Raw genomic sequence first — 23,300 nt, 5'->3', positions numbered from 1 at the left:
GAGCCCCAAGTCTGGAAAAAAGGCCATGCTGAAAAAGGAGCGGCCCAAATTAAATTACCTTAATATCCCAACACACTCTGTGCATAAATGATATGACATAAAACAAAGTACTCGACATACTGTACATGCCTTTGGATCATGCCCAAATCATCTCCTTTTTCAAAACACAATCCTGGGCTTGAACTACAAGGTGTGCCTCCTTATCCGTGGGGTGTTCTGGAACCCTGTGCTGATAGCTGAAACTGCTGATACAAGTGAATGCCCATCCCTGTGGTCCATACCCTCTGGAGACAAGGGGGGCCTGGCTCACCTCCCCTTTGCAGGGGCTTCTGAGCTCAGCACAGGCCATGGACATTCGTTCTTGGATTCTGCTGGGCTCAGACTGAGCAAGGAGGCTCAAAACACATGGCTTTGGGTTTCACAGAGAAACCAGAAGTGACGTTTGACTTATAAGGCATTGGTAGGCCTGGGGAAGCCTCAGAGGGCTTCCTTCAGGCCTCCCAATGCCTTATAAGGTATTAAAACTGGAAGTCACATATCTTGAGTTGCCTGACTGAGTCTGAGCCCAGCAGAGGCTCAGAGTACCCTTCAGAGGCAAGGGGAGTGGAGCTCACAAGAGGTGCGGGGGGGGCACACAGAGACCCAATCCACAGTTAACTGAATATGCAGAAACAGGATCTGTGGATATGGGGGAAGGCCCTGTACTACTGCTGGCAAAACAGTGACTGAGCCCAAATGGGAGCACAAAGAAAATAAAATTCAAGCCAGTCCAAAATGAAAATGCTTATACTCCAGATCAGAGCAGTGGTATATTTTCTTGCAACACTGTCTGGTGCCCTTTAGAATATGAATATGAAGTTCCACTAGGGCAGGACTAGGCTAAAAAAAACACAACAACTTTTACTGGAAGTCAAAGGAGGCTCCAGGATGAGCTCAAAATTGAAAAACAAATCATTCCCTTTCCCAGACTCTCTTTTTTTGGGGTGGGGTGCAGAGATCTGAGGGACTGCTTTATGTCAGGTTTGGAGCAGGTTTTGCTACTCCTGTTACAGCAGATGAACTTCAGAAGCTGCATTATTCAAAAGGACGATGTAAGTTTGCTCAGATTTAACAGTTTTTTTGCAACAGCATAGGAACGCAGCTGACGTATCACTGTCCCTCAGTGTTTTTATAGAATTTATTTTTTTGAGATTAATAACAATTAAAAATCCGATGGAAGTAATTATTTTATTCAAGGGCACAAGTGAATACATTATAGCATAGCAAAAAGAAGAAAAAACAATTTCCAGAAGTAAGCTTCTTTCTAACCTAGTATGTGCATGAAAGGTGCTCCAGAATGAAATGAAAAGATGTATTTTTCTCCTGAGCATCAATGGGCAGCCCAATCCTAAGGCAGAAACACCCACCACATGGGCAGGGAGGCAGCCCGAGGTCTCCTTGAGGTAAGGGAACATCCAGTGCTGATATGGGAAAGACTGGGTCAGTTCCTTGCTCTCAATGAAGTTACAGCAAATTGTAGCCATTGTACAATTTGGCTGAGCCATTGTAGCAGAACTGAGCATATAAGGCAGTCTTGTGCTGAGTTAAATCACTGGTTAAGCAGTATCAGTAATATCATCTATGCATGCTGACTGACAGAGCCTCTCCAGGATCTCAGGAAGGTTCCTTCCAAATCTCCCTAGACATGCCAACGACAAGTAGTGGACAAGTCGATGAAAGTGTCGACCCATAGTGTGGCGGCAGTGAGGAAGACCAATTCTGTGCTTGGGATCATTAGAAAAGGTATTGAGAACAAAACTGCTAATATTATAATGCCGTTGTACAAATCTATGGTAAGGCCACACCTGGAGTATTGTGTTCAGTTCTGGACGTCGCATCTCAAAAAGGATATAGTGGAAATGGAAAAGGTGCAAAAGAGAGCGACTAAGATGATTGCTGGGCTGGGGCACCTTCCTTATGAGGAAAGGCTACGGCGTTTGGGCCTCTTCAACCTAGAAAAGAGACGCCTGAGGGGGGAAATGCTTGAGAGATACAAAATTATGCATGGGAAGGATAAAGTGGATAGAGAGATGCTCTTTACACTCTCACATAACACCAGAACCAGGGGACATCCACTAAAATTGAGTGTTGGGAGAGTTAGGAGAGACAAAAGAAAATATTTCTTTACTCAGAGTGTGGTCAGTCTGTGGAACTCCTTGCCACAGGATGTGGTGACGGCATCTGGCCTGGACGCCTTTAAAAGGGGATTGGACAAGTTTCTGGAGGAAAAATTCATTACGGGTTACAAGCCATGATGTGTATGTGCAACCTCCTGATTTTAGAAATGGGCTATGTCAGATGCAAGGGAGGGCACCAAGATGCAGGTCTCTTGTTATCTGGTGTGCTCCCTGGGGCATTTGGTGGGGCTGCTGTGAGATACTGGAAGCTGGACTAGATGGGCCTAAGGCCTGATCCAGTGGGGCTGTTCTTACGTTCTTACAACCTTTTGTGTGCAACACACAAGACCTTCCACTAAGTTATGGACCCTTCTCTTTCAAATTCACCCTGTAGAATATTGTCCTGCTCCAGAGACCTTTCAGTTATCACTCTCTCTATTTAATCTCAGTACAGCCCTGCTCATCCTTCCAGAATTAACAAAATACATAAAGAGCACTGATGGTTTTCTACTTGTCAAAAAGTTTCTATTTAAAAGTTTGTGCTGTCAGTCGAATTCTCTAACCTGGGCCTATGTCCCTCTTGTGCTGTGCCTTGACAGAATGAGGTTTGCATATCAAGATTACTGTATTCAAAGGCAGATGCTCTGAAGACATACTGGGGAGCCTTGTTTATTGAAGACACTGGCAGACAGATAAAATTCTGAGCAGAACTGTATGGGTAGCCAGACTACAGGAGGCAGAGATAAGAGCCAAGTAAACTGCTTATGAATGGATATAAAACAGATGAAAAACAGACGCCCTTAAAAAATTACTCCCTACCCTTAGCACACAGCTGGGGAGACATATGAGAAAGAAAATGAATATGGCTTAGATCTTATAAATGAACCCCTCCCAAAATAACTGGGGAGATATCAAACAAGACACCTTAAGTTGGACCGTTTGGTGAACGGCATTTCCTCCTACCCCATTCAATACAAGAGATCAGAAGAAGCTGGAAGCCTAGACCAGCTCTGACAGGGTCAGAGAAGGAACTCATTCATGAGGTCTGGACCGTAGGTGACCCGTCCAGCAGAGTCTGGTGAGGACCTGAGAAACGGCAAACAAAGGAGTACCCCCACAGAGCTGTTGGACCAGCAGTTAGAAGGCAGAAATGGAAAGGTTTTATAAAGGAGTGGGGTGCTCTGCTCTTTCTTTGGATCTTATTTGGGTCGTAATAGCAGGTGCCTCCTCCTCCTAAGCAGTAGAGGCCTCAGGCAGCCAAGATGGGCTTCCCATTTTGGACTTCTATCTTGGCCTATCATACTGCTGCTCCTAAGATCCACAGGGAAGGCTGGAAGGAGACCCAGACGTGAGGCATCGGTTCCCTTGATGGGTCACCGTTCTCAATCGGGATGTTACCTGGAGGTTAGCTTCCAGCTGTCCCTCAGGGGTCATTCAGGGACAGGAGAGAGTTCTAGTCTCTTCCGGAGCTGCAGCAGAGCTGTGGTCCTCCCCTTTGGAGGAGGTCACACTGACACTGTGGTCTGAACACAGGTGGGTCCTGATGGAATTGTGCATGTGAACCAAAAGGAAACCTTGGAATTTTCTAGAACAGGCCACCTCAGCACTGCTGCTCCGCTGCTCTTGTATTCCCTTAGGGTCTTTGCTATTGTTTTATTTCTTGAAGATATTTATATATTACCTCTTCATCATACAGATTCAGGAGCTGGCTAACAATATAAAAGATCACAATAAAATAGTTGTACTGTCAGCAGTTAAAATAAATAGGACAGAATAAAAGTAAGTGCTGTATCAACTCCTATTAAAAGCCGAGGAAAATACCAGTGAAGACAAGTGAGTTGGCTGGCCAGGGTTCAACCTCAAAACAATATAATCTTTCCTTAAAAAAAAATCAACTAGGAAAAACAATACAGATAATTTAACAAGTCATTTCAAGACTCAGGAAAATCTTTGCCAGCTCTTTCATCCTCCAAACACCCACCACCACCTTCCACTCCCCCAACAGACTTCTTCTTTACCCCAACAATAGTGAGAGGTGCTTTCTCGTCTCCCATCATCACTTCAGATCAGTGGTTCTCATACTCTCTAGAAGTCTGAGAATGGGGGGTTAGTGCTTGCAGTGGCAGGGACTGGGATGGGGGAGTGTCCCAATGGCACCACAGCAATCGTGGCGCCATGGCACAGAACAGCATGGGAGGGGACTGTGGGGGGGGGAGACTCACAGCTCCCTCCATGAGCCTCCCCTCCGCAGCAGTGGGCTCCAATCTGTAGTCGGAGCTCTGGAGTGTGGAGTTTCCGAATACAGAAGTAGGCTCTGACAGCAGATTGGAACCCACTGCAGTGAAGGGGCGGCTGGCAGAAGGGGCTGCAAGTCTCCAGGACCCTCTGGGATGCTGCACAGCCCCTCCAGGTATGTTTAAATGCCGTTGGGACATTTAACGGCCCGTTGGGACCCACATTTCTGGGTCATTCCCCTTAAGGGGAAAGTGACCCTTTTCAATGGTAGAGCTGAAAGTCCACCCGCCACTTTGAGAACCACTGCTTTAGATGCAACATGGCAAGTTTAAATTGTACTATATGAGGGTTATTTTTTTTTTCCTTTTCTACATGGGATTTATGGGAAGGTTTATGTAGCCTTTGTAAAGGTCAGGGTTGGCCCCAGACTTCCTTCTGCCTGAGGCAACATACCAAGTGCTGCCCCTCTTTCCTTGGTGATGTGTCAGCCTCTCTCCTCCCACTCCCTGGATTGCCATTTATTGATTTATTTTGCTCTGTAAACCACTTGGTGAACCATTTTTTGTTGAAAATCAGTATATTAACCCTCCTCTTCCCAGTCCCTGGACTGGAGAAGGAAAAGGGCTACTTGTTAATATAGCCTTTTTCCTTCTCCAGTCCAGGGACTGGGGAGAGGAGGAAGAGAGGTGTAGGCGGGGGGGGGGGGCAGATGGAGGCAGGCGCTGCTTGGCAATCTGCTATCAGAGGCAACTGCCTCAGCTGGCTTTACGAATGGAGGACTACTGCAACTGAAGTCACCCTGACAAAGACTACAATTCCCATAAGTCGCTTCACTGTTCATTCAACCTGTTTGGAGAAACTGGGTTAAAAAAAACAAACGACCTCATATAACAGTTTAAATTTGCCATGCAGCATCCCAAGTAACAAGTGGAGGGGGGAAAAGGACCCCCCCCCAATTGCCACCAAAGAAAGCAGAACATATCTGGGAACCCCAATGAGGTGGAACTGAGCTTTTTTGAGTTGTGGCTCAGAAGCCAAGTTTGAAGACTTTATCTCTCCTTTATGGGGAGGAGAGAAATCTACAATGCCTCAAATTCATTTCTAAACTCAGACCTTGAGAACTTCAGCAACGCCTCTCATTTTCAGTCCCAGCCCTGAAGGTTACCAGCGGGGGTTGAATATGGTGAACAGACAGAGACAGGGAGAAGGGGACATAAAAGACAACTATTTACTATTTACAACTATTTACAACTAACAACTATTTATTTGTTGTATCCACTCACAACGCAGCTGTAGAACGTAACTTTAGTGCTTCACTCTCCATTTACATGAGGTGGCTGTTGGATTGTTCATTTTCCACATTTTAGTCTACACATAATTAGAATCTTGATATTAAATTCCTACTTGGTGAAAAGGATTCAAACTTTTTTAAGTACCTAACATTCAGAATTCAGCTCATCATCTATTAAGCATTAATTACTAAATCCTAGACAGAGATACAAAACCCAATATATTGTTGTTGTGTTCATAGTGAGCTCTCAGAACCCGCATAGGCAAAGAGGCCAAGTTTTGTGATTGACTCAGGGCACAATCCTAACCAGGTCTACTCAGAAGTAAGTCCTATTTTGTTCAATGGGGCTTACTCTCAGGAAAGTGTGGTTAGGGGGGATTGCAGCCTCGGTTTTGCAACTGAATCAGCAGTGAGTGAGAAAGGCTTAAAAAAAGCAGAAGAGACTTTTTTGGACCTTCTTGGTACTGCAGCACACATTAGAGAAATCTTTGCTTCTTCTTAGGAAGCCTATGTCACAGCTTCCTCATGAGGAAGCTGGTTGACCCACTAATGAGGCCATACCATAACTCCGAAACTAGATGTGATAGGGCAAAATCGATGTCATTTGTAGAATCGGACCCCAAGTATACCCAGGAATAGGTCTAACTTAAGATAGCAAAATATGTATTGGCCTGTATAATTTCTACAGGTGTGCCCCCTTATCTATGGGGGTTCCATTCTGGATCCGCCCCCCCCCCCATGGATAGCTGAAACTATGGATATAGGTCCCTGGGGTCCCAGGGGGGCTGCTCCCCCCAAAGGTGAGGGAAACTCCAAGGCTTCCTTGGGTTTCCCAATGCCTTATAAGGTATTTAAAATGTCACTTCTGGTTTCTCTGTGAAACTGGAAGTCATTTGTTTTGAGCCTGAGAGCTCGGTTTGAGCTCCATAGAGGCTGGGGATGGACGTCCTCTGCCTCTGCTGAATTCAGAGGCCCCTCCGGAGGTGAGCGGAGTGAAGTTCCTCTTGCCTCCGGAGGGAGTGCGCATGGCGGTGTGCACTGGGGGGCCCAGACCTGATCTGCAGAAAAGTGAATAAGACTTGATCAACGGATATGGGGCCTCCCATATAACTATGCCAAATGATACCACTTGTAAAATGTTAGACATTCAAGCACAGTGGAAATTAACATAACTAAATACCGCAAATGCGCAAGAATGCATGCACACACTCTCTTTCTCTCTCTCCCACAAGTAAAATATATCTGATATATCATACTTTACCAGTTATGTCATGCTGTTTGAATGACTCACTGTAGATCTGATACTGATTTGGGCAGTGCTTCTTCAACCACTTGCACACATCCTGCTGGGTCCACAGCGCCACTGGCTTGGTCAGTTTCACAACATGAGACTGAAAGACAGAACAAGGAGCTCTTAGCAGAGCAGACGTTTTTGTGATGCACAGTAAATTCTCAGGTCTCAGGATGCTTGTACTTTGCCAGGTACCAGGATGCTTGATACAGGCCTTTTCAGCTTCAGGCACTCCACTTTGCACAGAGAAGTCAATAATAAAAGGGATATTACTCTGACACTTTCCCATATGTCAGGCAATTAATAAGCCAGCACTTATAAGCACAAATACAGAGATATTTCAGCGTTTAGGGGCAGTTGGGAAAATTCCATCAAAGGTAATTCAGGTAACAGCTTGCATAGTAACTGAACATGTCATGCCATCTTCATTAATCTTTTTGAAGCTGCAAAGTCAATGCGATGCTTTCCTCAACAATGAAGGCTGAGAAAAATGCAGTCGTTCGGGGTCCAATTACAGCAATGTTAATAGCCCTGGTCTCTTCCAAAATTACTTGGCACAGACCAAGGTGAGCCAGCTATTGCATCTGATGGGTGGGGGGTACTCTATTATCTAGGCACTGGCCTGGAGGCTAGAATAATCTGACCTCTTTTTCAGAATCTGTAATGAAGTTGGCATCCATCAGTGAACAGCAAGGGCTTCACAGGAATGGAGTACTTGGCACTCAGGTGGCATGAGGTTCATTAGGGGCTCTGTTGCAGATTGGCAATGGTCCTTTATCTTTCCAAAACAGGCACTATAAATATGTCGATAAGAAATATCATTATTCGGGCTAACGCATGATCAAAGAAACCGGGCAATGCAAGCCTAGGCATGCCTACTCCTAAGTAAGTCTGAATGATTTTAATGGAACTTACTCCCAGGTAAGTGTGTAAAGAACTGCAGCTTCAGTTGACTCAGACGATCAATTGATCAGTTAAACCTGCCCAAATCTGCATGTGAAAAAGAGGAAACATCTCTTCCAAGAAGGCCCCTGGCATTTGCTGTTTTTTGGGAACTTCTATTAAATACAACTGACATTCTTAAACCATGAATAATCCAATTCATTGTTGGCATCTTTCAGGCTGAAACTGTATATATACAGGTGTGCCTCTGTATCTGCAGGGGTTCCATTCTGAAACCCCTCCCCCCCCGCGGTTAAGTGAAACCACGGATACGGGCAAATGCCACGTCCCCACCCTCTGCAGCCAAGGGGAACAGAGCTCCCCTCACCTCCAGATGGGTTGTCTGAGGCCAGCAGAGGCCACAAAAGTCCACCTATGGCCTCAAACAGGCTCCAAATAAGCCTTAGAGTAAAAAACAAGTATCTTCCAGTTTTTTTTGAAAACTTATAGTATATATAGTATATATATAGTAATATATATATTACACACACACACACACACACACACACACACATTATATATATATATAAAATAGTTATATAAAACCATAGTTGGTCTGTGGAAACCCTTGCTACAGGATGTGTCTGCCTTTAAAAGGGGATTGGACAAATTTCTGAAAAATCCATGTGCAACTTCCTGATTTTAGAAATGGGTTATGTCAGAATGATCCCCTGGGGGCTGGGGATAAGAATAGGCCCTCGGTTTGGCTGTACTTGTCGTAAGAGGCGACTAAACAGCCACCGGGTAGATGGGACTCGTTAGCCTGGGAAGGCAGCTCATCTGAGAGAAGGAAAACTCTGATCCCAAACCTCCACTGCCTTGTGGCTACATCCAGTTATAGAAAAGGCTTCAGGAGTCAACCTCGAGGCAAAATTCGGAGCCGGAGTCCCTGAGGCAGTTCATGGCTGAACACAGTCACGTTCTGGCAACTCCTGCGACGCCGCTGGAACCAACCGTATTGGCCTCTGCCTTTCCATTGGACCATTTCAGCGATGTGGAGAGGGGGGATTTGCTGCTTGGGTAACAGCCTATCCTCCATACCTACTTTACCCAGGCTTCGCGCACTGGAGAGGACACTCTGTTCCAGAGCGTGACACCATAGTCTTCCGAGACTAAAGGATGCCAACACATATGTCAGAATGCTAGATGCAAGAGAGGGCACCAGGTTGCAGGTTTCTTGCTGTCTTGTGTGCTCCCTGAGGCATTTGGTGGGCCAAAGTGAGATACAGGAAGCTGGACCAGATGGGCCTTTGGCCTGATCCAGCGGGGCTATTCTTACTTTCTTATATGTCACTTGTTTTTCATTCTAAGGCTTGATCTGAGCCCAGTGGAGGCCATGGACAGACATGCTCAGACAACCCTCAAGAGGAGAGGAGAGCAGAATTTCCCTTGCCTACAGAAGGGGTACGCATGGGGGGGACACTTGGTCCGTGGATAAGTGAATCCATGGGCATGTGATCCGTGGATGCAGGGACCCCCCTGTAATTACCTGGAAGTCCCGCTGAATTTTTTTCTGATTAGACATGCATTGGATTATGCTGTAAGTTAAAAGGTTTCCAATCAATTAATGCTACCAACTGTGTTGTGGCCCTAATTATTTTCATAAACTGCCTAGTATTGCCTTAAGTGCTGCTAAGATTAAAAATAAAAAAGTCCCTGCAAAAGGTTTGCTGTTTAACTAGAACTGACACAAAGGGGATGGAGCTAATTAAAAATTTAAAAACATAAGAACTTGTTGAGCTTAAAACAAATGAGTGGTCAAAAGAGGGGATGGAGAGTCCCGCCAAAGAATTAACTATGCATTCATGAACAGAACTATGCTTGGCACCTCTCAATTATGATATTCTGCAGTTTGAAGCCACATATCAATGTGTATGGTTGGTATAGCATATTTAATTAAGTTCTCTACTGCCTAAACAACATACACAATTCCCATTTCCCAATCTCCTCCCCCCCCCCAAAAAAAAAAACCCTGCACCATGGTGACACGCCCAGGAGCTAAAGTAATATTCATATTTAAACTGAGCACAGGCACAAGAGCAAAGCACAAAGAAACAAGGGCTCTCATAATGCGATCTCAAAAATCATATCATTACAAAAAACAGAACCACACCTTCCAGTAGATCAGTGATAGGTAATCTGTGTTTATCTCCCCATTAAACAGCAGGCTGTGGATGGGAGAGAGATACACAGTGGAGATGTTGTAAGTTATAGAAGTTTGCCTGAACAGAAACTTCAATCAAATATGAAGCCAAATTATACAGGATTATAATCGGGTCTCAACCCAAGTTTTGTACAAATATTTGCAATAACATCACCACATCAGAAGGACTGAAAGGCATTACAAAGAACTACAAAGAAAGAATCCTAATGTTGCCCTTTGTTTGAATTATGGGTTATTGATTAAGCATCCAGTACTACGTAAACCTGGTTATTCTCACTACATCCCAAAAGCTTGCAACAGAATCACCTGAATCCGATCTAACAACTCAATCCTGAATACATTTATTGTAAATTAAAACCCATACAGTACAAAACAATTTAATTCATCATAAGGGGTTTAAGTACATTTGGCTAGCTTTAAAGCACTTTTTCTGGAGAGTCCAACACTAGAGACTCTGGCCATTTAAAATTGTCCATATATTTAAGTGAGTTGGCATTTAAATATGGCAGAGCTATCATTCAAAAGTTAGACTGTCCCAGATTCATACAAACCTAAGATCAGATCAAGTGCCCATCTAGTCTCTCTACCTGTATATTACAGTGGCTCACCAGATGCCTCTGGGAATGCACAAAACAACAACATACCTGTATCCTGTTGCCATTCCCTCGTATCTGCCATTCTGAGATACGATACCGCTAAAACCCAGAGGTTGCATGCAGTTGTCATGATTTTTGTAGCCTGTGCATGTTCCCTTCCATAAATCTGTTCAATTGCTTTTTAAAGACACCTTGGCCAAGTGTCATCACAACATTCACACCACAGTGGCAAGGAGTTCCACATATGAATTACCCGCTGGGTAAAGAAATACGTCAATTTGACTGTTCTGACTGTATATAGTGGGCTTCTATTTTTTTTTTAGAAAGCTCCTTTAAATGTTCCTCATTTTTCACAAACGGACACTGCAAGGCAGACCCTTATAATGCTGCTTTGAAGTCACCATCACTACTGTGAATATCCAAAGGAGCTGAACAATTTCAAAGTTAGCATTTCACTTGCTAAGCTCATTAAAGACACCACAAAAAAAGATTTTAATCAAGCAGTCACATCACAGGAAATCTCTAGCCACCAGATATATTTTCAATGGCTGATGAAAATATTTTCAGCATGGCTTTATTTTCTGCCTAGAACAAGATCCACTGAGGGTTTCTTTACATGATCAGCTATCTTGAAATAACAACCCTTCAAACCTATTAACTGGTTTAAACCTAATTTGTTTACAGGATTACAAGGTGATGGAGAAGGAATGCTAACAAAAAAGGTCCTGCATAATCCAAGTCTCTTTCGTCCACAGAGGTTCACCTCAAGTTAAGCAACCAGATAAATAATCATTATTTGGGACACACAAAGACGGATGGAGCTTTGAAATGACTGCAGATGCAGAGATCTGAGAGTAAGCAAAAGCTGTGGCTGAAACCAACTGGAATTTCCTGCTCCTTCAGATAAGATCCAGACTTCATTCTTAAGAGTTCTGGCTGTGGGAAGATAGTATGATCCCAAAACAGAAAGTAGCTCATTAAAAAGATATGCTCTGTTGCAGAGACTTTCAGTTATTCAGAGTGCTGCTGTATTTGCACAGAGCACAGAAAGACTCTAAAGCAGGGGTGCTCAATAGGTGGATCGCGATCTACCGGTAGATCGCGAGGCAAAATGAGTAGATCGCGGAGTGCCGACCCCCCCCCCTTCAGGTGCCTCTGGGAGGAAACGCTGGGAGTAAGGCCCATTGTACTCAATGGGGCTTACTCCCAGGTAAGTGTGGCTAGGACTGCAGCCTCACAGCCTAATCCTAGGCATGTCTACTCAGGAGTAAGTCCTGTTATACTCAGTGGGGCTCAAGGTACACCAACATACACTGTACACATAAATGTTATATGTTATGATGGCGCGAACATTGTAAAAAAAACTCTGGTAGATCTCTGGGCGTTGCTGGGATTCAAAGTAGCTCTCGAGCCAAAAAAGTGTGAGCACCCCTGCTGTAAAGGCAGCAGAAGAGAGTTGGGGTGTAGGTTCTGTCTTCTTGGCTTAAAGGATCCACCTTCACTGCCTTCCCAAAAGCCCCCTGAAGTCAGAGTTGCTACTAGTCCATATGGGCAAGAAGTGATTAGAATGGGAAAATTATGTTCTTGTGTAGTTTTGGTTAATCTTCACTCCCAACACATGCTCAATCACCAGCAAAGACGGCTTTTGTCCCTGATACAAGTGCTGGATAGTATACACATCTCCCTGCAGACATCAAATACAAAAGAATAAGAACATAAGAACATAAGAACAGCCCCACTGGATCAGGCCATAGGCCCATCTAGTCCAGCTTCCTGTATCTCACAGCGGCCCACCAAATGCCCCAGGGAGCACACCAGATAACAAGAGACCTCATCCTGGTGCCCTCCCTTGCATCTGGCATTCTGACATAGCCCATTTCTAAAATCAGGAGGTTGCACATACACATCATGGCTTGTAACCCATAATGGATTTTTCCTCCAGAAACTTGTCCAATCCCCTTTTAAAGGCGTCCAGGCCAGATGCCGTCACCACATCCTGTGGCAAGGAGTTCCACAGACCAACCATACACTGAGTAAAGAAATATTTTCTTTTGTCTGTTCTAACTCTCCCAACACTCAATTTTAGTGGATTTACCCTGGTTCTGGTGTTATGTGAGAGTGTAAAGAGCTTCTCTCTATCCACTCTGTCCATACCCTGCAGGCTATTGATGTTTAAAAATACATTCCATTAGCAACCCTTTCCAAGAAAGGAAGGCTAAGACTTCATACCTTAAGTGTAAATATGTTCCTAGAGCTAAATTACTGTTAAAGTGTCAAGGATACATATTAGAAGCCACTTAATGCTTTAAGGACTCTTTAAACTCTTGTCCAAGGAAAGGTTTATGCTGTTCAGCCCTCCTTCTCAAGGACTTGAGTTTTCTTTTTAAAGGACGAGATTGATTTTCTACCTCTTAGGAGAATCTTGAATTCTTGGGTTAAAAATAGCTGCCATTTTGAAGGCACCTATGTGGCTGTTTCCAAGTAGCTGACAAACAGGGAGAACGATCGGTCAGTTTAGGGCCCCAGAGTGCAACAGCCCAAAAGTGCTTTCTTACTTTAGATCAGGGCTGGGCAAACATTTTGGCTCATCTCTCTGACACTGTGTGTGTGTGTGGGGGGGGGGGACCAGAAAAAAAGGAATTTACATTTCAAATGTAAGCGACTAAGATGATTACGGGGCTGGGGCACCTTCCTTATGAGGAAAGGCTACGGCGTTTGGGCCTCTTCAGCCTAGAAAAGAGACGCTTGAGGGGGGACATGATTGAGACATACAAAATTATGCAGGGGATGGACAGAGTGGATAGGGAGATGCTCTTTACACTCTCACATAATACCAGAACCAGGGGACATCCACTAAAATTGAGTGTTGGGCGGGTTAGGACAGACAAAAGAAAATATTTCTTTACTCAGCGTGTGGTCGGTCTGTGGAACTCCTTGCCACAGGATGTGGTGCTGGCGTCTAGCCTAGATGCCTTTAAAAGGGGATTGGACAAGTTTCTGGAGGAAAAATCCATTATGGGGTACAAGCCATGATGTGTATGCGCAACCTCCTGATTTTAGAAATGGGTTATGTCAGAATGCCAGATGCAGGGGAGGGCACCAGGATGAGGTCACTTGTTATCTGGTGTGCTCCCTGGGGCATTTGGTGGGCCGCTGTGAGATACAGGAAGCTGGACTAGATGGGCCTATGGCCTGATCCAGTGGGGCTGTTCTTATGTTATGTTCTTATGTTCTTAAATTTGAATAAATTTACATAAATGAATATGAATGAATGAATTTTACAGAGCTTATTTACAATACGCATGACAGGTATATAGAACCACATGAGAACTATGAACTCTTTGCCACACACCTCTTGCACAGTGAAAACATACAGACCAAACCAGAAATATGAAGACATAAGTTGTTCAGAGGCAATGGGGAGTTAAAATAACGTCCAGGGAAAAGAAGAAAACACATGGAGATTAGAGACTTGCTCTAACTTGGTCCGCAGCTTATAGCTGGTGTTCACAACCAGTAGCTGCTGGCCAGCATGGGCTCCAACAGCCTCCAACAGGTCATAGGCTCATTGGAGACTGGGGCTCCCTGCAGGTCAGATTGGGGGTCCCAGAGGGCTGTGAATGGCCCACAGGTGGGGTTTTCCCACGTTTTCCAGCTTGTAGACTGAGCTAATGTTGTTGCCCATTTTCTTCTCTTTACATTTCAATCTGTTTCATTATTCTGCTGTTTGAAATGTATGCAAATCATACTGTAGTTTTAGAATTTAAGAAAAGATGTAGCAACAACCAGACTGTCACAACAGGGAAAGTCACATTACACTGTATACATCTACAATCTGTGTGCAGCATACACAAATTGTTGATTGGTACACAGTCACACACTGCATTCAACACACATTACATTCAACTTGTACTCTACATTTTTGAGGAGTTCAGACCCTACTTTTTAAATGAATCACTTGTACAATCACTCACACAAGTGTCTGTACATGTGCACAGATACATGCAAGTTAGATGTAATACTGGCAGACCCCCATATCCGAAGATCTGTTAACCATAGTTAACTGCTTCTTGTTAACCTTCTATCTACTCTTTTCAAGCATTCAGGCTGCCTACAACCTGTCCACATCGTGCTATAAACCTGAATGCTTATAGGAACTTGTTAAATAAAGAAAAAAAGCCAGTAAACTTTTAAGCAATGCTCAAGGGTGCGGGGGGTGGCGGCATCTGGCATCTCCCCTATCAATGGGCATCCCCTATATCCATGGTTTCTCTGAAACAGTGTGTGTGTGTGTGGGGGGTACCTGGACAGAACCCCTGCAGATATGGGGAAAGCACACCTGTATTTTAATAGCCCTTTTGCTCTCAGGACATATCCAAGATGAGTGAACATGCACAGAATCATGACAACAGGTCCTGTTCCTGATCACTTTAATGTCAGAACGCATTCAGTGTACATACAAATGTACGCATGTAGGGGGTCTCCCACACAACTGGAACATCTGGAAAAGCCAAGTTTCCAATCACAGGATAAGAGGCCTATGTTTACAGAGGTATATATCCACCAATTCCTTGCAGATATTCAGTGCACATACGTAGATCCCCCCTCTACAGGCATTAATTCACACTTGATATATCATGAGACTAGGGCTCTTATACAACCGTGTTGCTTCAAAATTAGTTCTTTCTCTAAATTGACTCCACGCTACTTCCTAAATCAATTTTTTCTATTAACTTCATTTTCAGAACGGCACGAACAAGGCCTTCATACAGACTCCACAAACAATAAAATTGACCACGCCAAAAGGAAAGCAAGGTGTGTGGGGGGGGGGGGGTGGAGAGGAGGGAAAGAAAGAAATAAAAAAAAAGTTAAATCAGCAGATTTAATATGTGACATTTAATTTCATGCTCTGTTTGTTCCATTGTGCAAAGCAGAGAGTAGTTATATCACAGGCTCCAAAATAATAATAAAAAAAATTAAAATGATAGCTTGTGCATTATTCGATCACATATTTCAGGGATGAGGACATCAGCACTCAAGTCCCGCATGAGCCCTTAATAACCGTGGAAAGTCTAAACAGTGTCTTTACAAGGAATCTTAACAGCTTTACAGGCGCTGCCTACAAAACTCACCAGGCGGCAAGCTCAATGTATTCACCAGCATTTCCATGTCTTTATCTACAGTCCTCTTTATCCATGATGGCTGTGCTTCAGAATGCCAAAGATCTGAAGCAGGATGCAGGGATGGCAAACAACTGTGTGCTTTACATATTGCAAGTCAGTTCTTTTAAAATTTTTAAAGAAAGGTTTGTCAATAGACAAGAATTGAGCAACCAAGAATGCATATTTGGAGGCTGAAATTGTGCTTTGATTAGTTCTACAGCACATACGCTAGCTCGTTCCAAAGAGGGAGCACATTGTTAAACAAAGGAAGCAAAACATGAACTTGCTTTTTCCAGCAAGTTTGTTGAGAAGATGTTTTAGAAGAGACTCTTTGCAGGTCAACAAGGGCTGCAACATGGGCAGCCCAACCCTGCCCAGCCCAATCCAACCCCGTACATCCAATCCTTGTACAGTGGTGCCAAGTCCTATTGACTTTAATGCATTTACTTGAGAGATAAGACTCCAGGAAGAAGTGTTCAAAATGAATTGAGTGAATAGCTCGCATATGCAACTTATTTCCTAGTAATGAGACTAGGGCAACCACAATAGTAATGTGGAGTACAGGAAGCTGCACTGGACTGAGAGAGCATTGGTCTATCTCCTAAGAACATAAGAACAGCCCCACTGGATCAGGCCATAGGCCCATCTAGTCCAGCTACCTGTATCTCACAGCGGCCCACCAAATGCCCCAGGGAGCACATCAGATAACAAGAGACCTGCATCCTGGTGCCCTCCCTCAGTGTGTCCTCTCTCCCTCTCTGGTGCCATCTCACTCAGTGTTTTCTGCCCTGACTCGCGGGGGCTTTCCTAGATTTCAGACTGAGGTCTTTTTTAGCCCTACCTTGAGATGCTAGGGATGGAAGCTAGATCCTTTGATGTGCAAAGATGAGACCCAACCCACCCACCCACTGCAAATGGAAGTTGAGATGTAATACATTCTGGGAAATTAACAGAAGACAAAACTGTACAAATAAGGCAAGTCTCCGATTTCACTACACAGGGGCGCATTAAGAAACGCATGACACTGAGAACAAGAGAAAATCAGTTACATAGCAGTGACTTGCGCATTAATTTTGGAATATTATAAATACCTTAGAGTTATAGGAATGTACTTTACTGTGCATAGCCAGACCTTTTAAAAAGAATGTGCCCCAGGGCAACCTAAATTGTGCCAAATCTTGCATAAATTATGCACATGTATATACACTTGATTATTTTGCACAATTTATTCCACTATACATGAAATTCCTTTCAGTGACTGTTCAGAAACTCCAACTGGTTCAGATGTGGCCAGACAGCTATTAACTGGCTGCACATGCATTTGACCATATTAGGGCCTATCTGGAATTGACATTAAAATGCCTACTTAGGGGTTTCTACTCACTTGGGATTCACAGTCATGCAGAATCCCGCTCTAGATCAGGACTGTGGGGCAGAGTTGGGGGGGGGGAAGGTTAACCCTTTGCTCCTGGCAGATTTTTTCCACTGAAGACCCCGCCGAGTTGCTATTCAACCCTAAAAGTGCCACTGTAGTAAATAATAATAATAAACTTAAATGGCGTGCTTTGGGGTACTCAAAGCTAACTGGCTTGATTTTTTTTGCATGCCTATACAGAATCACAAGGAAGGGCTGTAGCTTAGTGGTAGAGCATGCGCTTTTATGCAAAAAGTCCCTGGGTTAATTCTCAACATCTCCAGGAAGGGCTGGGAAAGACCAGTGGCAGTCCTGGGGGGGGAACAGGGGGTAAAAGCCCCAGGCACCACACCTGTATGCCTTGTGGGGGCGGCACCACTGCACCCACTACTGCTGCCACCTCCACCTGCCCTCCAGAGCCACTCCATGGGTGGGTGACATCCTGACAGAAGTACTGTTTAAGGGCACTCCAGAAAGCTTTCTGAGTGGTCCCACATGGCTCCGTGCAGTTAGGTAAGTATCCTGGGGGGTAGTGTAATGTGGGGCGGTGGCATTGAGCACCTGCGCCCCAGGGCAACACAGGGGCCAGGTCTGTAACTGATAAAGACCTCTATTGGAAACTGTGAAGAACCATTACCAGCCAGCATAGGCAATACCTAGCTAGATGGTTTTAAGTACATGCACATAAATAATCACATATTTTCTCCCTGCCACCACTTCCCTCCCTATTCTCTGTTCCTCTTGCATTTCTTTTAGATTTGGAACTGGGATCTTCCCTTTCATTTCTGTCTAGAGTGTCATGAATACGGATGATTTGATAAAAACAAAGAAGCATGGGTGTCTTTAAAGCAAAACTGCTACAGTAGCTCCCTTGAATCACATGCACCACTTCTGCCGCCGCCGCCACTATGCTGTTAAGAGGAAAATGGAGAGGGAGAGAGCACACACAAATTGACATGCTGGATTCTGAAGGACACAAAATTTGATTTTCTACTTCAGTATATTGACAATAAGAGCTAAAGGAAATTAATCAACCACTTTGTGCTTGCTTTTGTTGATCACCGGGAGTCCTCAAACTCTCTTTGAGATAAGCAAATATAGATGGCATTGCTTGTCATGTAATTCTTTGCTCGCTTAATTGGATTACTTCAGACTCAATTCTGCAAATCAATGGCAAAACGCAAGAGTCGCAGGCTGAACTGTGACAACCCGCTATCCGATAAAGGGAGCCTCAATTTGGCGGCTGCTTTCTTGACACACAAAGACAGAATCGTACATAGATTCCAAGGGATGCCTGGGCCAAGTTTGGGGACGCAGAAGATGGAGCACAGATTAAGAGTGAACTCTTATAAAAGCCTTCAAATGCTTCTGTAAGAGAACATTGCCATATGAATGTTTTAAATGTCTCACAAAGGAATAACAATTAGACTAAAATTAATCTTGTTCCTGACTCACAAGAAGGTCCCTCACTGTGAAGCCCACATACTACGTATTTCGCTAACCAACTGCAAAATTAACTAGAAAGTCAGGGATTGCTGCGTTTGATTCTAATTTCAAACAACAGGGTGATTTGTCATAGAAAATTCAGTACGTGCACACACGTACCACAGTAATACACAATTTTGTTAAGTACAAAATGGAAATGGGGGGAAGGCAAACCGGTCTTCAAATAATGAATAACCTATTTACCAAGGAGGAACAGGAAAAAAATAACTTTTCAGTTAAATTCATGCTACTCGTAGCACAAGGACGACCTTGCTAAGGTAATACATTTTCTGACAGTGCTCCTGGACTGAGCCAGAAGGCAGCCACAAACTCCCTTCTGGTTGGGTTTTTTTTAAAGTAACACTGGGGTTAAACCTCCATTTTCCACAAGCCTTTTACTTTCCAATACTGTCCAATTCATTAACCAACAAATGTACTTACTACCCAATCCATTGCAGCTGAGCTGATGGCGCATGAGCTACAATGGAGGCAAGTATGATGGGACAACACCAGGAGGTAAGTAAAAATTTTATTTTTTATTTAACACTCCCCCCCCCCCCCATTGGCTGCCTGATTACTTATGGATCTCCTGGGACCTATGCCAGCCATTTTGCTGGTAAAAGTCCAATAAAAGAAAAGGGGAACAACAGCCTAGGAAATTTACTGATGCAAGTCACTGTCACTGGGATCCACCCTCTCCCAGTGGACTGGTGATTTGGGCCTTTGTATTGTAATTCAGAGACATCTCACATATCACTAAAGCATCAAGTTCTCTGACTAGCTCTGCTTGGAACATGCAGCCTTATATGCAAAAAGGTCCCAGATTCAAGAGCTTCTTTGTCCCATGTTTGGAGGCAGATAATTCCAGCAGCTATGAAAACCTGAATTTACTATCACAAGATTACAGCCACAATCCTAACCAGGTCTACTCAGAAGTAAGTCCTATTTTGTTCAATGGGGCTTACTCTCAGGAAAGTGTGGTTAGGACTGCAGCCTTAGTGATTGGCCACTAGCTTAAATGGCTTTAAAGGGGCGGGGGCTATGTTAGTCCATGAAGCCACAAGGTCTATATGGAATCATCAAACCCAGAGGCTCCACCAGGCACCACTTGCTGGAAAGTAGTAGTAGAGGGCAAATGCTGTTATCTTCTGCTTGTGCACTTCTTTGGCCATGATAGGTACGGAATGCTGGCCTGGTCCTCTTCCGCTTTGATCTGATCCTGCAGGACTCTTCTTAAGCTTAAACATTTACCTATAGAGCTCAAGACTGAGAAGGGAGGGGTGACAGAATTTTTATTACTTTGCCAATATCTAGCAATTAAGATGTGACCAAGATAATTCTGTCCCACATTATATAGGACGCCACCTTGAATTGATGTCTTAATCAAGCATTTCTTCATGAAATGTGAACTGAAAGCACACTGCATTTGAACATCCATTGACCTTCCTGCCAGACATCTGAATTCACTACCATGTCATTTGAAGAGCTTCGGTCTAATGTGGCCTCCATGATTAACCTTGTGCAAACTTCCTATAGTTCATGGACATCAACCATTCCTAGAGATAGCCTTAAGCTCTGTGAATCTGAGATGTCTGTCAAGGAAATCAGGTGACCTGGTTTAGAAATAGGTACTGTTTTAATCCTCATTTTAATTCACAGCTAACATCAGCACATTATCTAGATATTTAGAGATTGTTTACACATTTTGTGGGTACCTAACAAAAGCAACCCAAGAGAGGCTAAGTGTACGCATATTCCTGAGGGATGCAGAATGCACAAAGATCTGTTCAGGGCCATGTAGTGTCAGGGAAGAGGGGGAGGTTGAGCCCTCACACAGCAGTGTTCCCCCTGGTACACTGCTTTATTCCCCCCCCCCAATGAATAAATGGCAATCATTCAAGAGGAATTAAGGAGTGCACTTGTGTACCCCTCTATAGGAAAGCTAAACCCTAAATCAGCTATTTTCAATCTTTTTCATCTCAAGGCACACCGACAAGGTGCTAAAATTGTCAAGGCACACCATTAGCTTTTTGACAATTTAGTTTTTTGACAAGGCACATCAAACTGCTAGTGGGGGGCTCACATCTCCCAATGGCCCTACTAATAAATGACCCTCTCCCACATTCCCGCAGCACACCTGTGGATCATTTGCAGCACACCAACAGGTGCCCCTACCTGTTGCATTGACAAACACAGAGATTGGGTATAGGGTCTTTTCACTAGTGCCACCCTGGTTACGGAACGCTCTCTCCAGGGTACTTTGCCTAGCACCAACTCTTATCATTTCAGTTAGCTGTGAAGACCAAAAAATATCCAAAGGTTTTTAACGGGCAATTAGTGGCTGTCATTTTTACTGCCTGCTTGGTTTTGTGATTTTAGGTACTTTGTTGCCACACATCATTAATTGTTTTGTTGTGTGTGCGATTTTATCTTAAATCTTTTGGAGATGGATACACAGAGAACCAGGATAAAAAGTGTTAGGAAAAAAAAACAACTTGCCAGTTGTGGAACAGAGCAAAGAAGAAAAGCCCTGTCTTGGCCATTTTCCACACTGAATCAAGCTGATGTGTAACAGATTTACAACGTGTTAAATATTCTTTTATGATTTGCGGGATCATTTTGGGAACCTTGGGATGAAATGCAGTTTATATGGTTTTAGACTCAGAAGCCCCATCCTAGATACTATTCTTCTATTTCTTGGTCATGCTAAGACCATCAAAAGAGCACTGCTAAATGAGGCTAAGAGCCCATCTAGTCTGTTTCCTGTACCTCACAGCATCCACCAGATGCTTCAGAGAGCATGCAAGACAATGAGATACCTGCAATCTGTTGCCACTCCCTTGCATCTGGTATTCAGAGATAAGTTACCTCTAAAACTTGTGGGTTGCATATAGCCATTATGATCTGAAACCTGAGATGGAATGTTGGCGTTGGAATAGATCAGTGTTTCTCAACCAGTGGTATGGGTACCACCAGTGGTACTTGAGGTGGTATCTGGTGATACTCGCAGGACCTCTGGACACCTGACACCCAACAGCAAGACCAAGAATACAATGCAACAAATAGCAGTAGGAGACTTGGCTCAGCGGGCAGAGCTCCAAAGCATGCTTTTCCGCACTTGAAATAGCCCCCCCATCCACCCTAAGTCTCGTACTGGTGTTTGTTGCATGGCATCTGGCCTCCCAACCCAGAAGAAACTGGTAATTATATCATTGCCAGTTATTTCCAGTGGTACTTTGAATAGGTGGACCATGTAAAGTGGTACTACAGGGGACAAATCTTGAGAAACACTGGAATAGATGATATAGAACAGTAGATATTCTGGCAAAGAGCCAATACACTGTGGAATGGATCCCAAGAATTTTCTGTTCATTTCACTCTAGATATAACTAATAGTTTCAGTTAAGTAGGACAGGTGATGTAGGTTAAGTCATGCTGGGATGAGCTCAGTGTTTATACTAAGTATTTATATATACATATCAGGCAAATAGAAAGGAAAATAAAGTAAAAAAACAAACTAGCTTTTCATCTGTAGCTTAAATTATGGTTGCTATAGTTTAAGCTGCAACATGGTCAGTCGAGAAATCATTAATAGTGCACAAGTTCACACAGGAATAAAATTACTCCAGAACAAGTCTTAGGCTGACTGGGGCATCAGCACCAAGGTCAGTTCCTTTCATTTCACATATAAAACCAAACCCCCCACTCTTATCCAAAACCTTTATTTTGTAGTGGGATTAATCAACTTGGAAAGGAATGGGTCACTGACACTGCTTAACCAACACAGCTCCCAATGGAGTTAAAACTTCTATTTACACATGCAGATTTCAGCCCCTATCAAGAATAGTGTCTTGAAGCCCACCTTCCCCCCCCCCAATAGCTTAACTGATACGCAGAACTCCAGAAAACTGGGGAAAAGGTCCAGTTGGGTCTCATTTTGGGTCAGAGACATGATACCATCTATACGAAGTCATTTTGTCATACTCCATCTAGAAGACCAAGGGTGCAATCCTAAACCACTAATCCTAAATCCAGCACCGACCTAAGGGCAATGCAGCTCTGAGGTAAGGAAACAAGCATTCCCTTACTTTGAGGAGGCCTTTGTGAGTGCCCCCCAACTGTAGGATGCAGCACACATCTCATTGGCACAGTTATGCCAGTGGTGGAAAGTGGTTAGGAACTGGGCCCAAGATCCTAACTATTTGACTGGGAGCCTCACTCAAAGATTTGATGAAAAAACACCACAGAAGGTAGTCTGAGGCAACCAAACCCATTTTTGGCATGCCATGCTAATCTTCCCTCACAGCTAACATTTTGAGTTCAAACAGAATACAAACTATGATAAGGAGACCCTAATACTAATACAGCATAATACACATTTATCAATTAGTATGGTCTTACAATGCAGTCCTGTTGTGTTTAATAGGGCTTACTGCAAGGAAAATGCATATAGAATCATAAAATCATAGAGTTGGAAGGAACCTAATAGGTCATCTAGTCCAACCCACTGCCTTAGGCAGGAAATCCTCTTACAGCAGCTCCAACAAGTGCTTGTTGAGCCTCT

General features: G+C 43.8%; 1 protein-coding gene across 1 annotated transcript in view; it reads right to left on the bottom strand.

The window, feature by feature from the left end:
• Positions 1-23,300, bottom strand: part of SAMD12 (sterile alpha motif domain containing 12) — a 94,254-nt gene that overhangs the window by 28,552 nt on the left and 42,402 nt on the right. Inside the window, exon 3 of the mRNA XM_066623314.1 lies at positions 6,974-7,073. Coding sequence (XP_066479411.1) covers positions 6,974-7,073 — 100 coding nt within the window. The remainder of the gene's footprint in view (positions 1-6,973; positions 7,074-23,300) is intronic.

Source organism: Tiliqua scincoides, chromosome 4 (assembly GCF_035046505.1).
Source record: "Tiliqua scincoides isolate rTilSci1 chromosome 4, rTilSci1.hap2, whole genome shotgun sequence".
NCBI classification, from domain to species: Eukaryota; Metazoa; Chordata; class Lepidosauria; order Squamata; family Scincidae; genus Tiliqua; species Tiliqua scincoides.
This window is presented reverse-complemented; position numbering and strand designations above follow the sequence as displayed.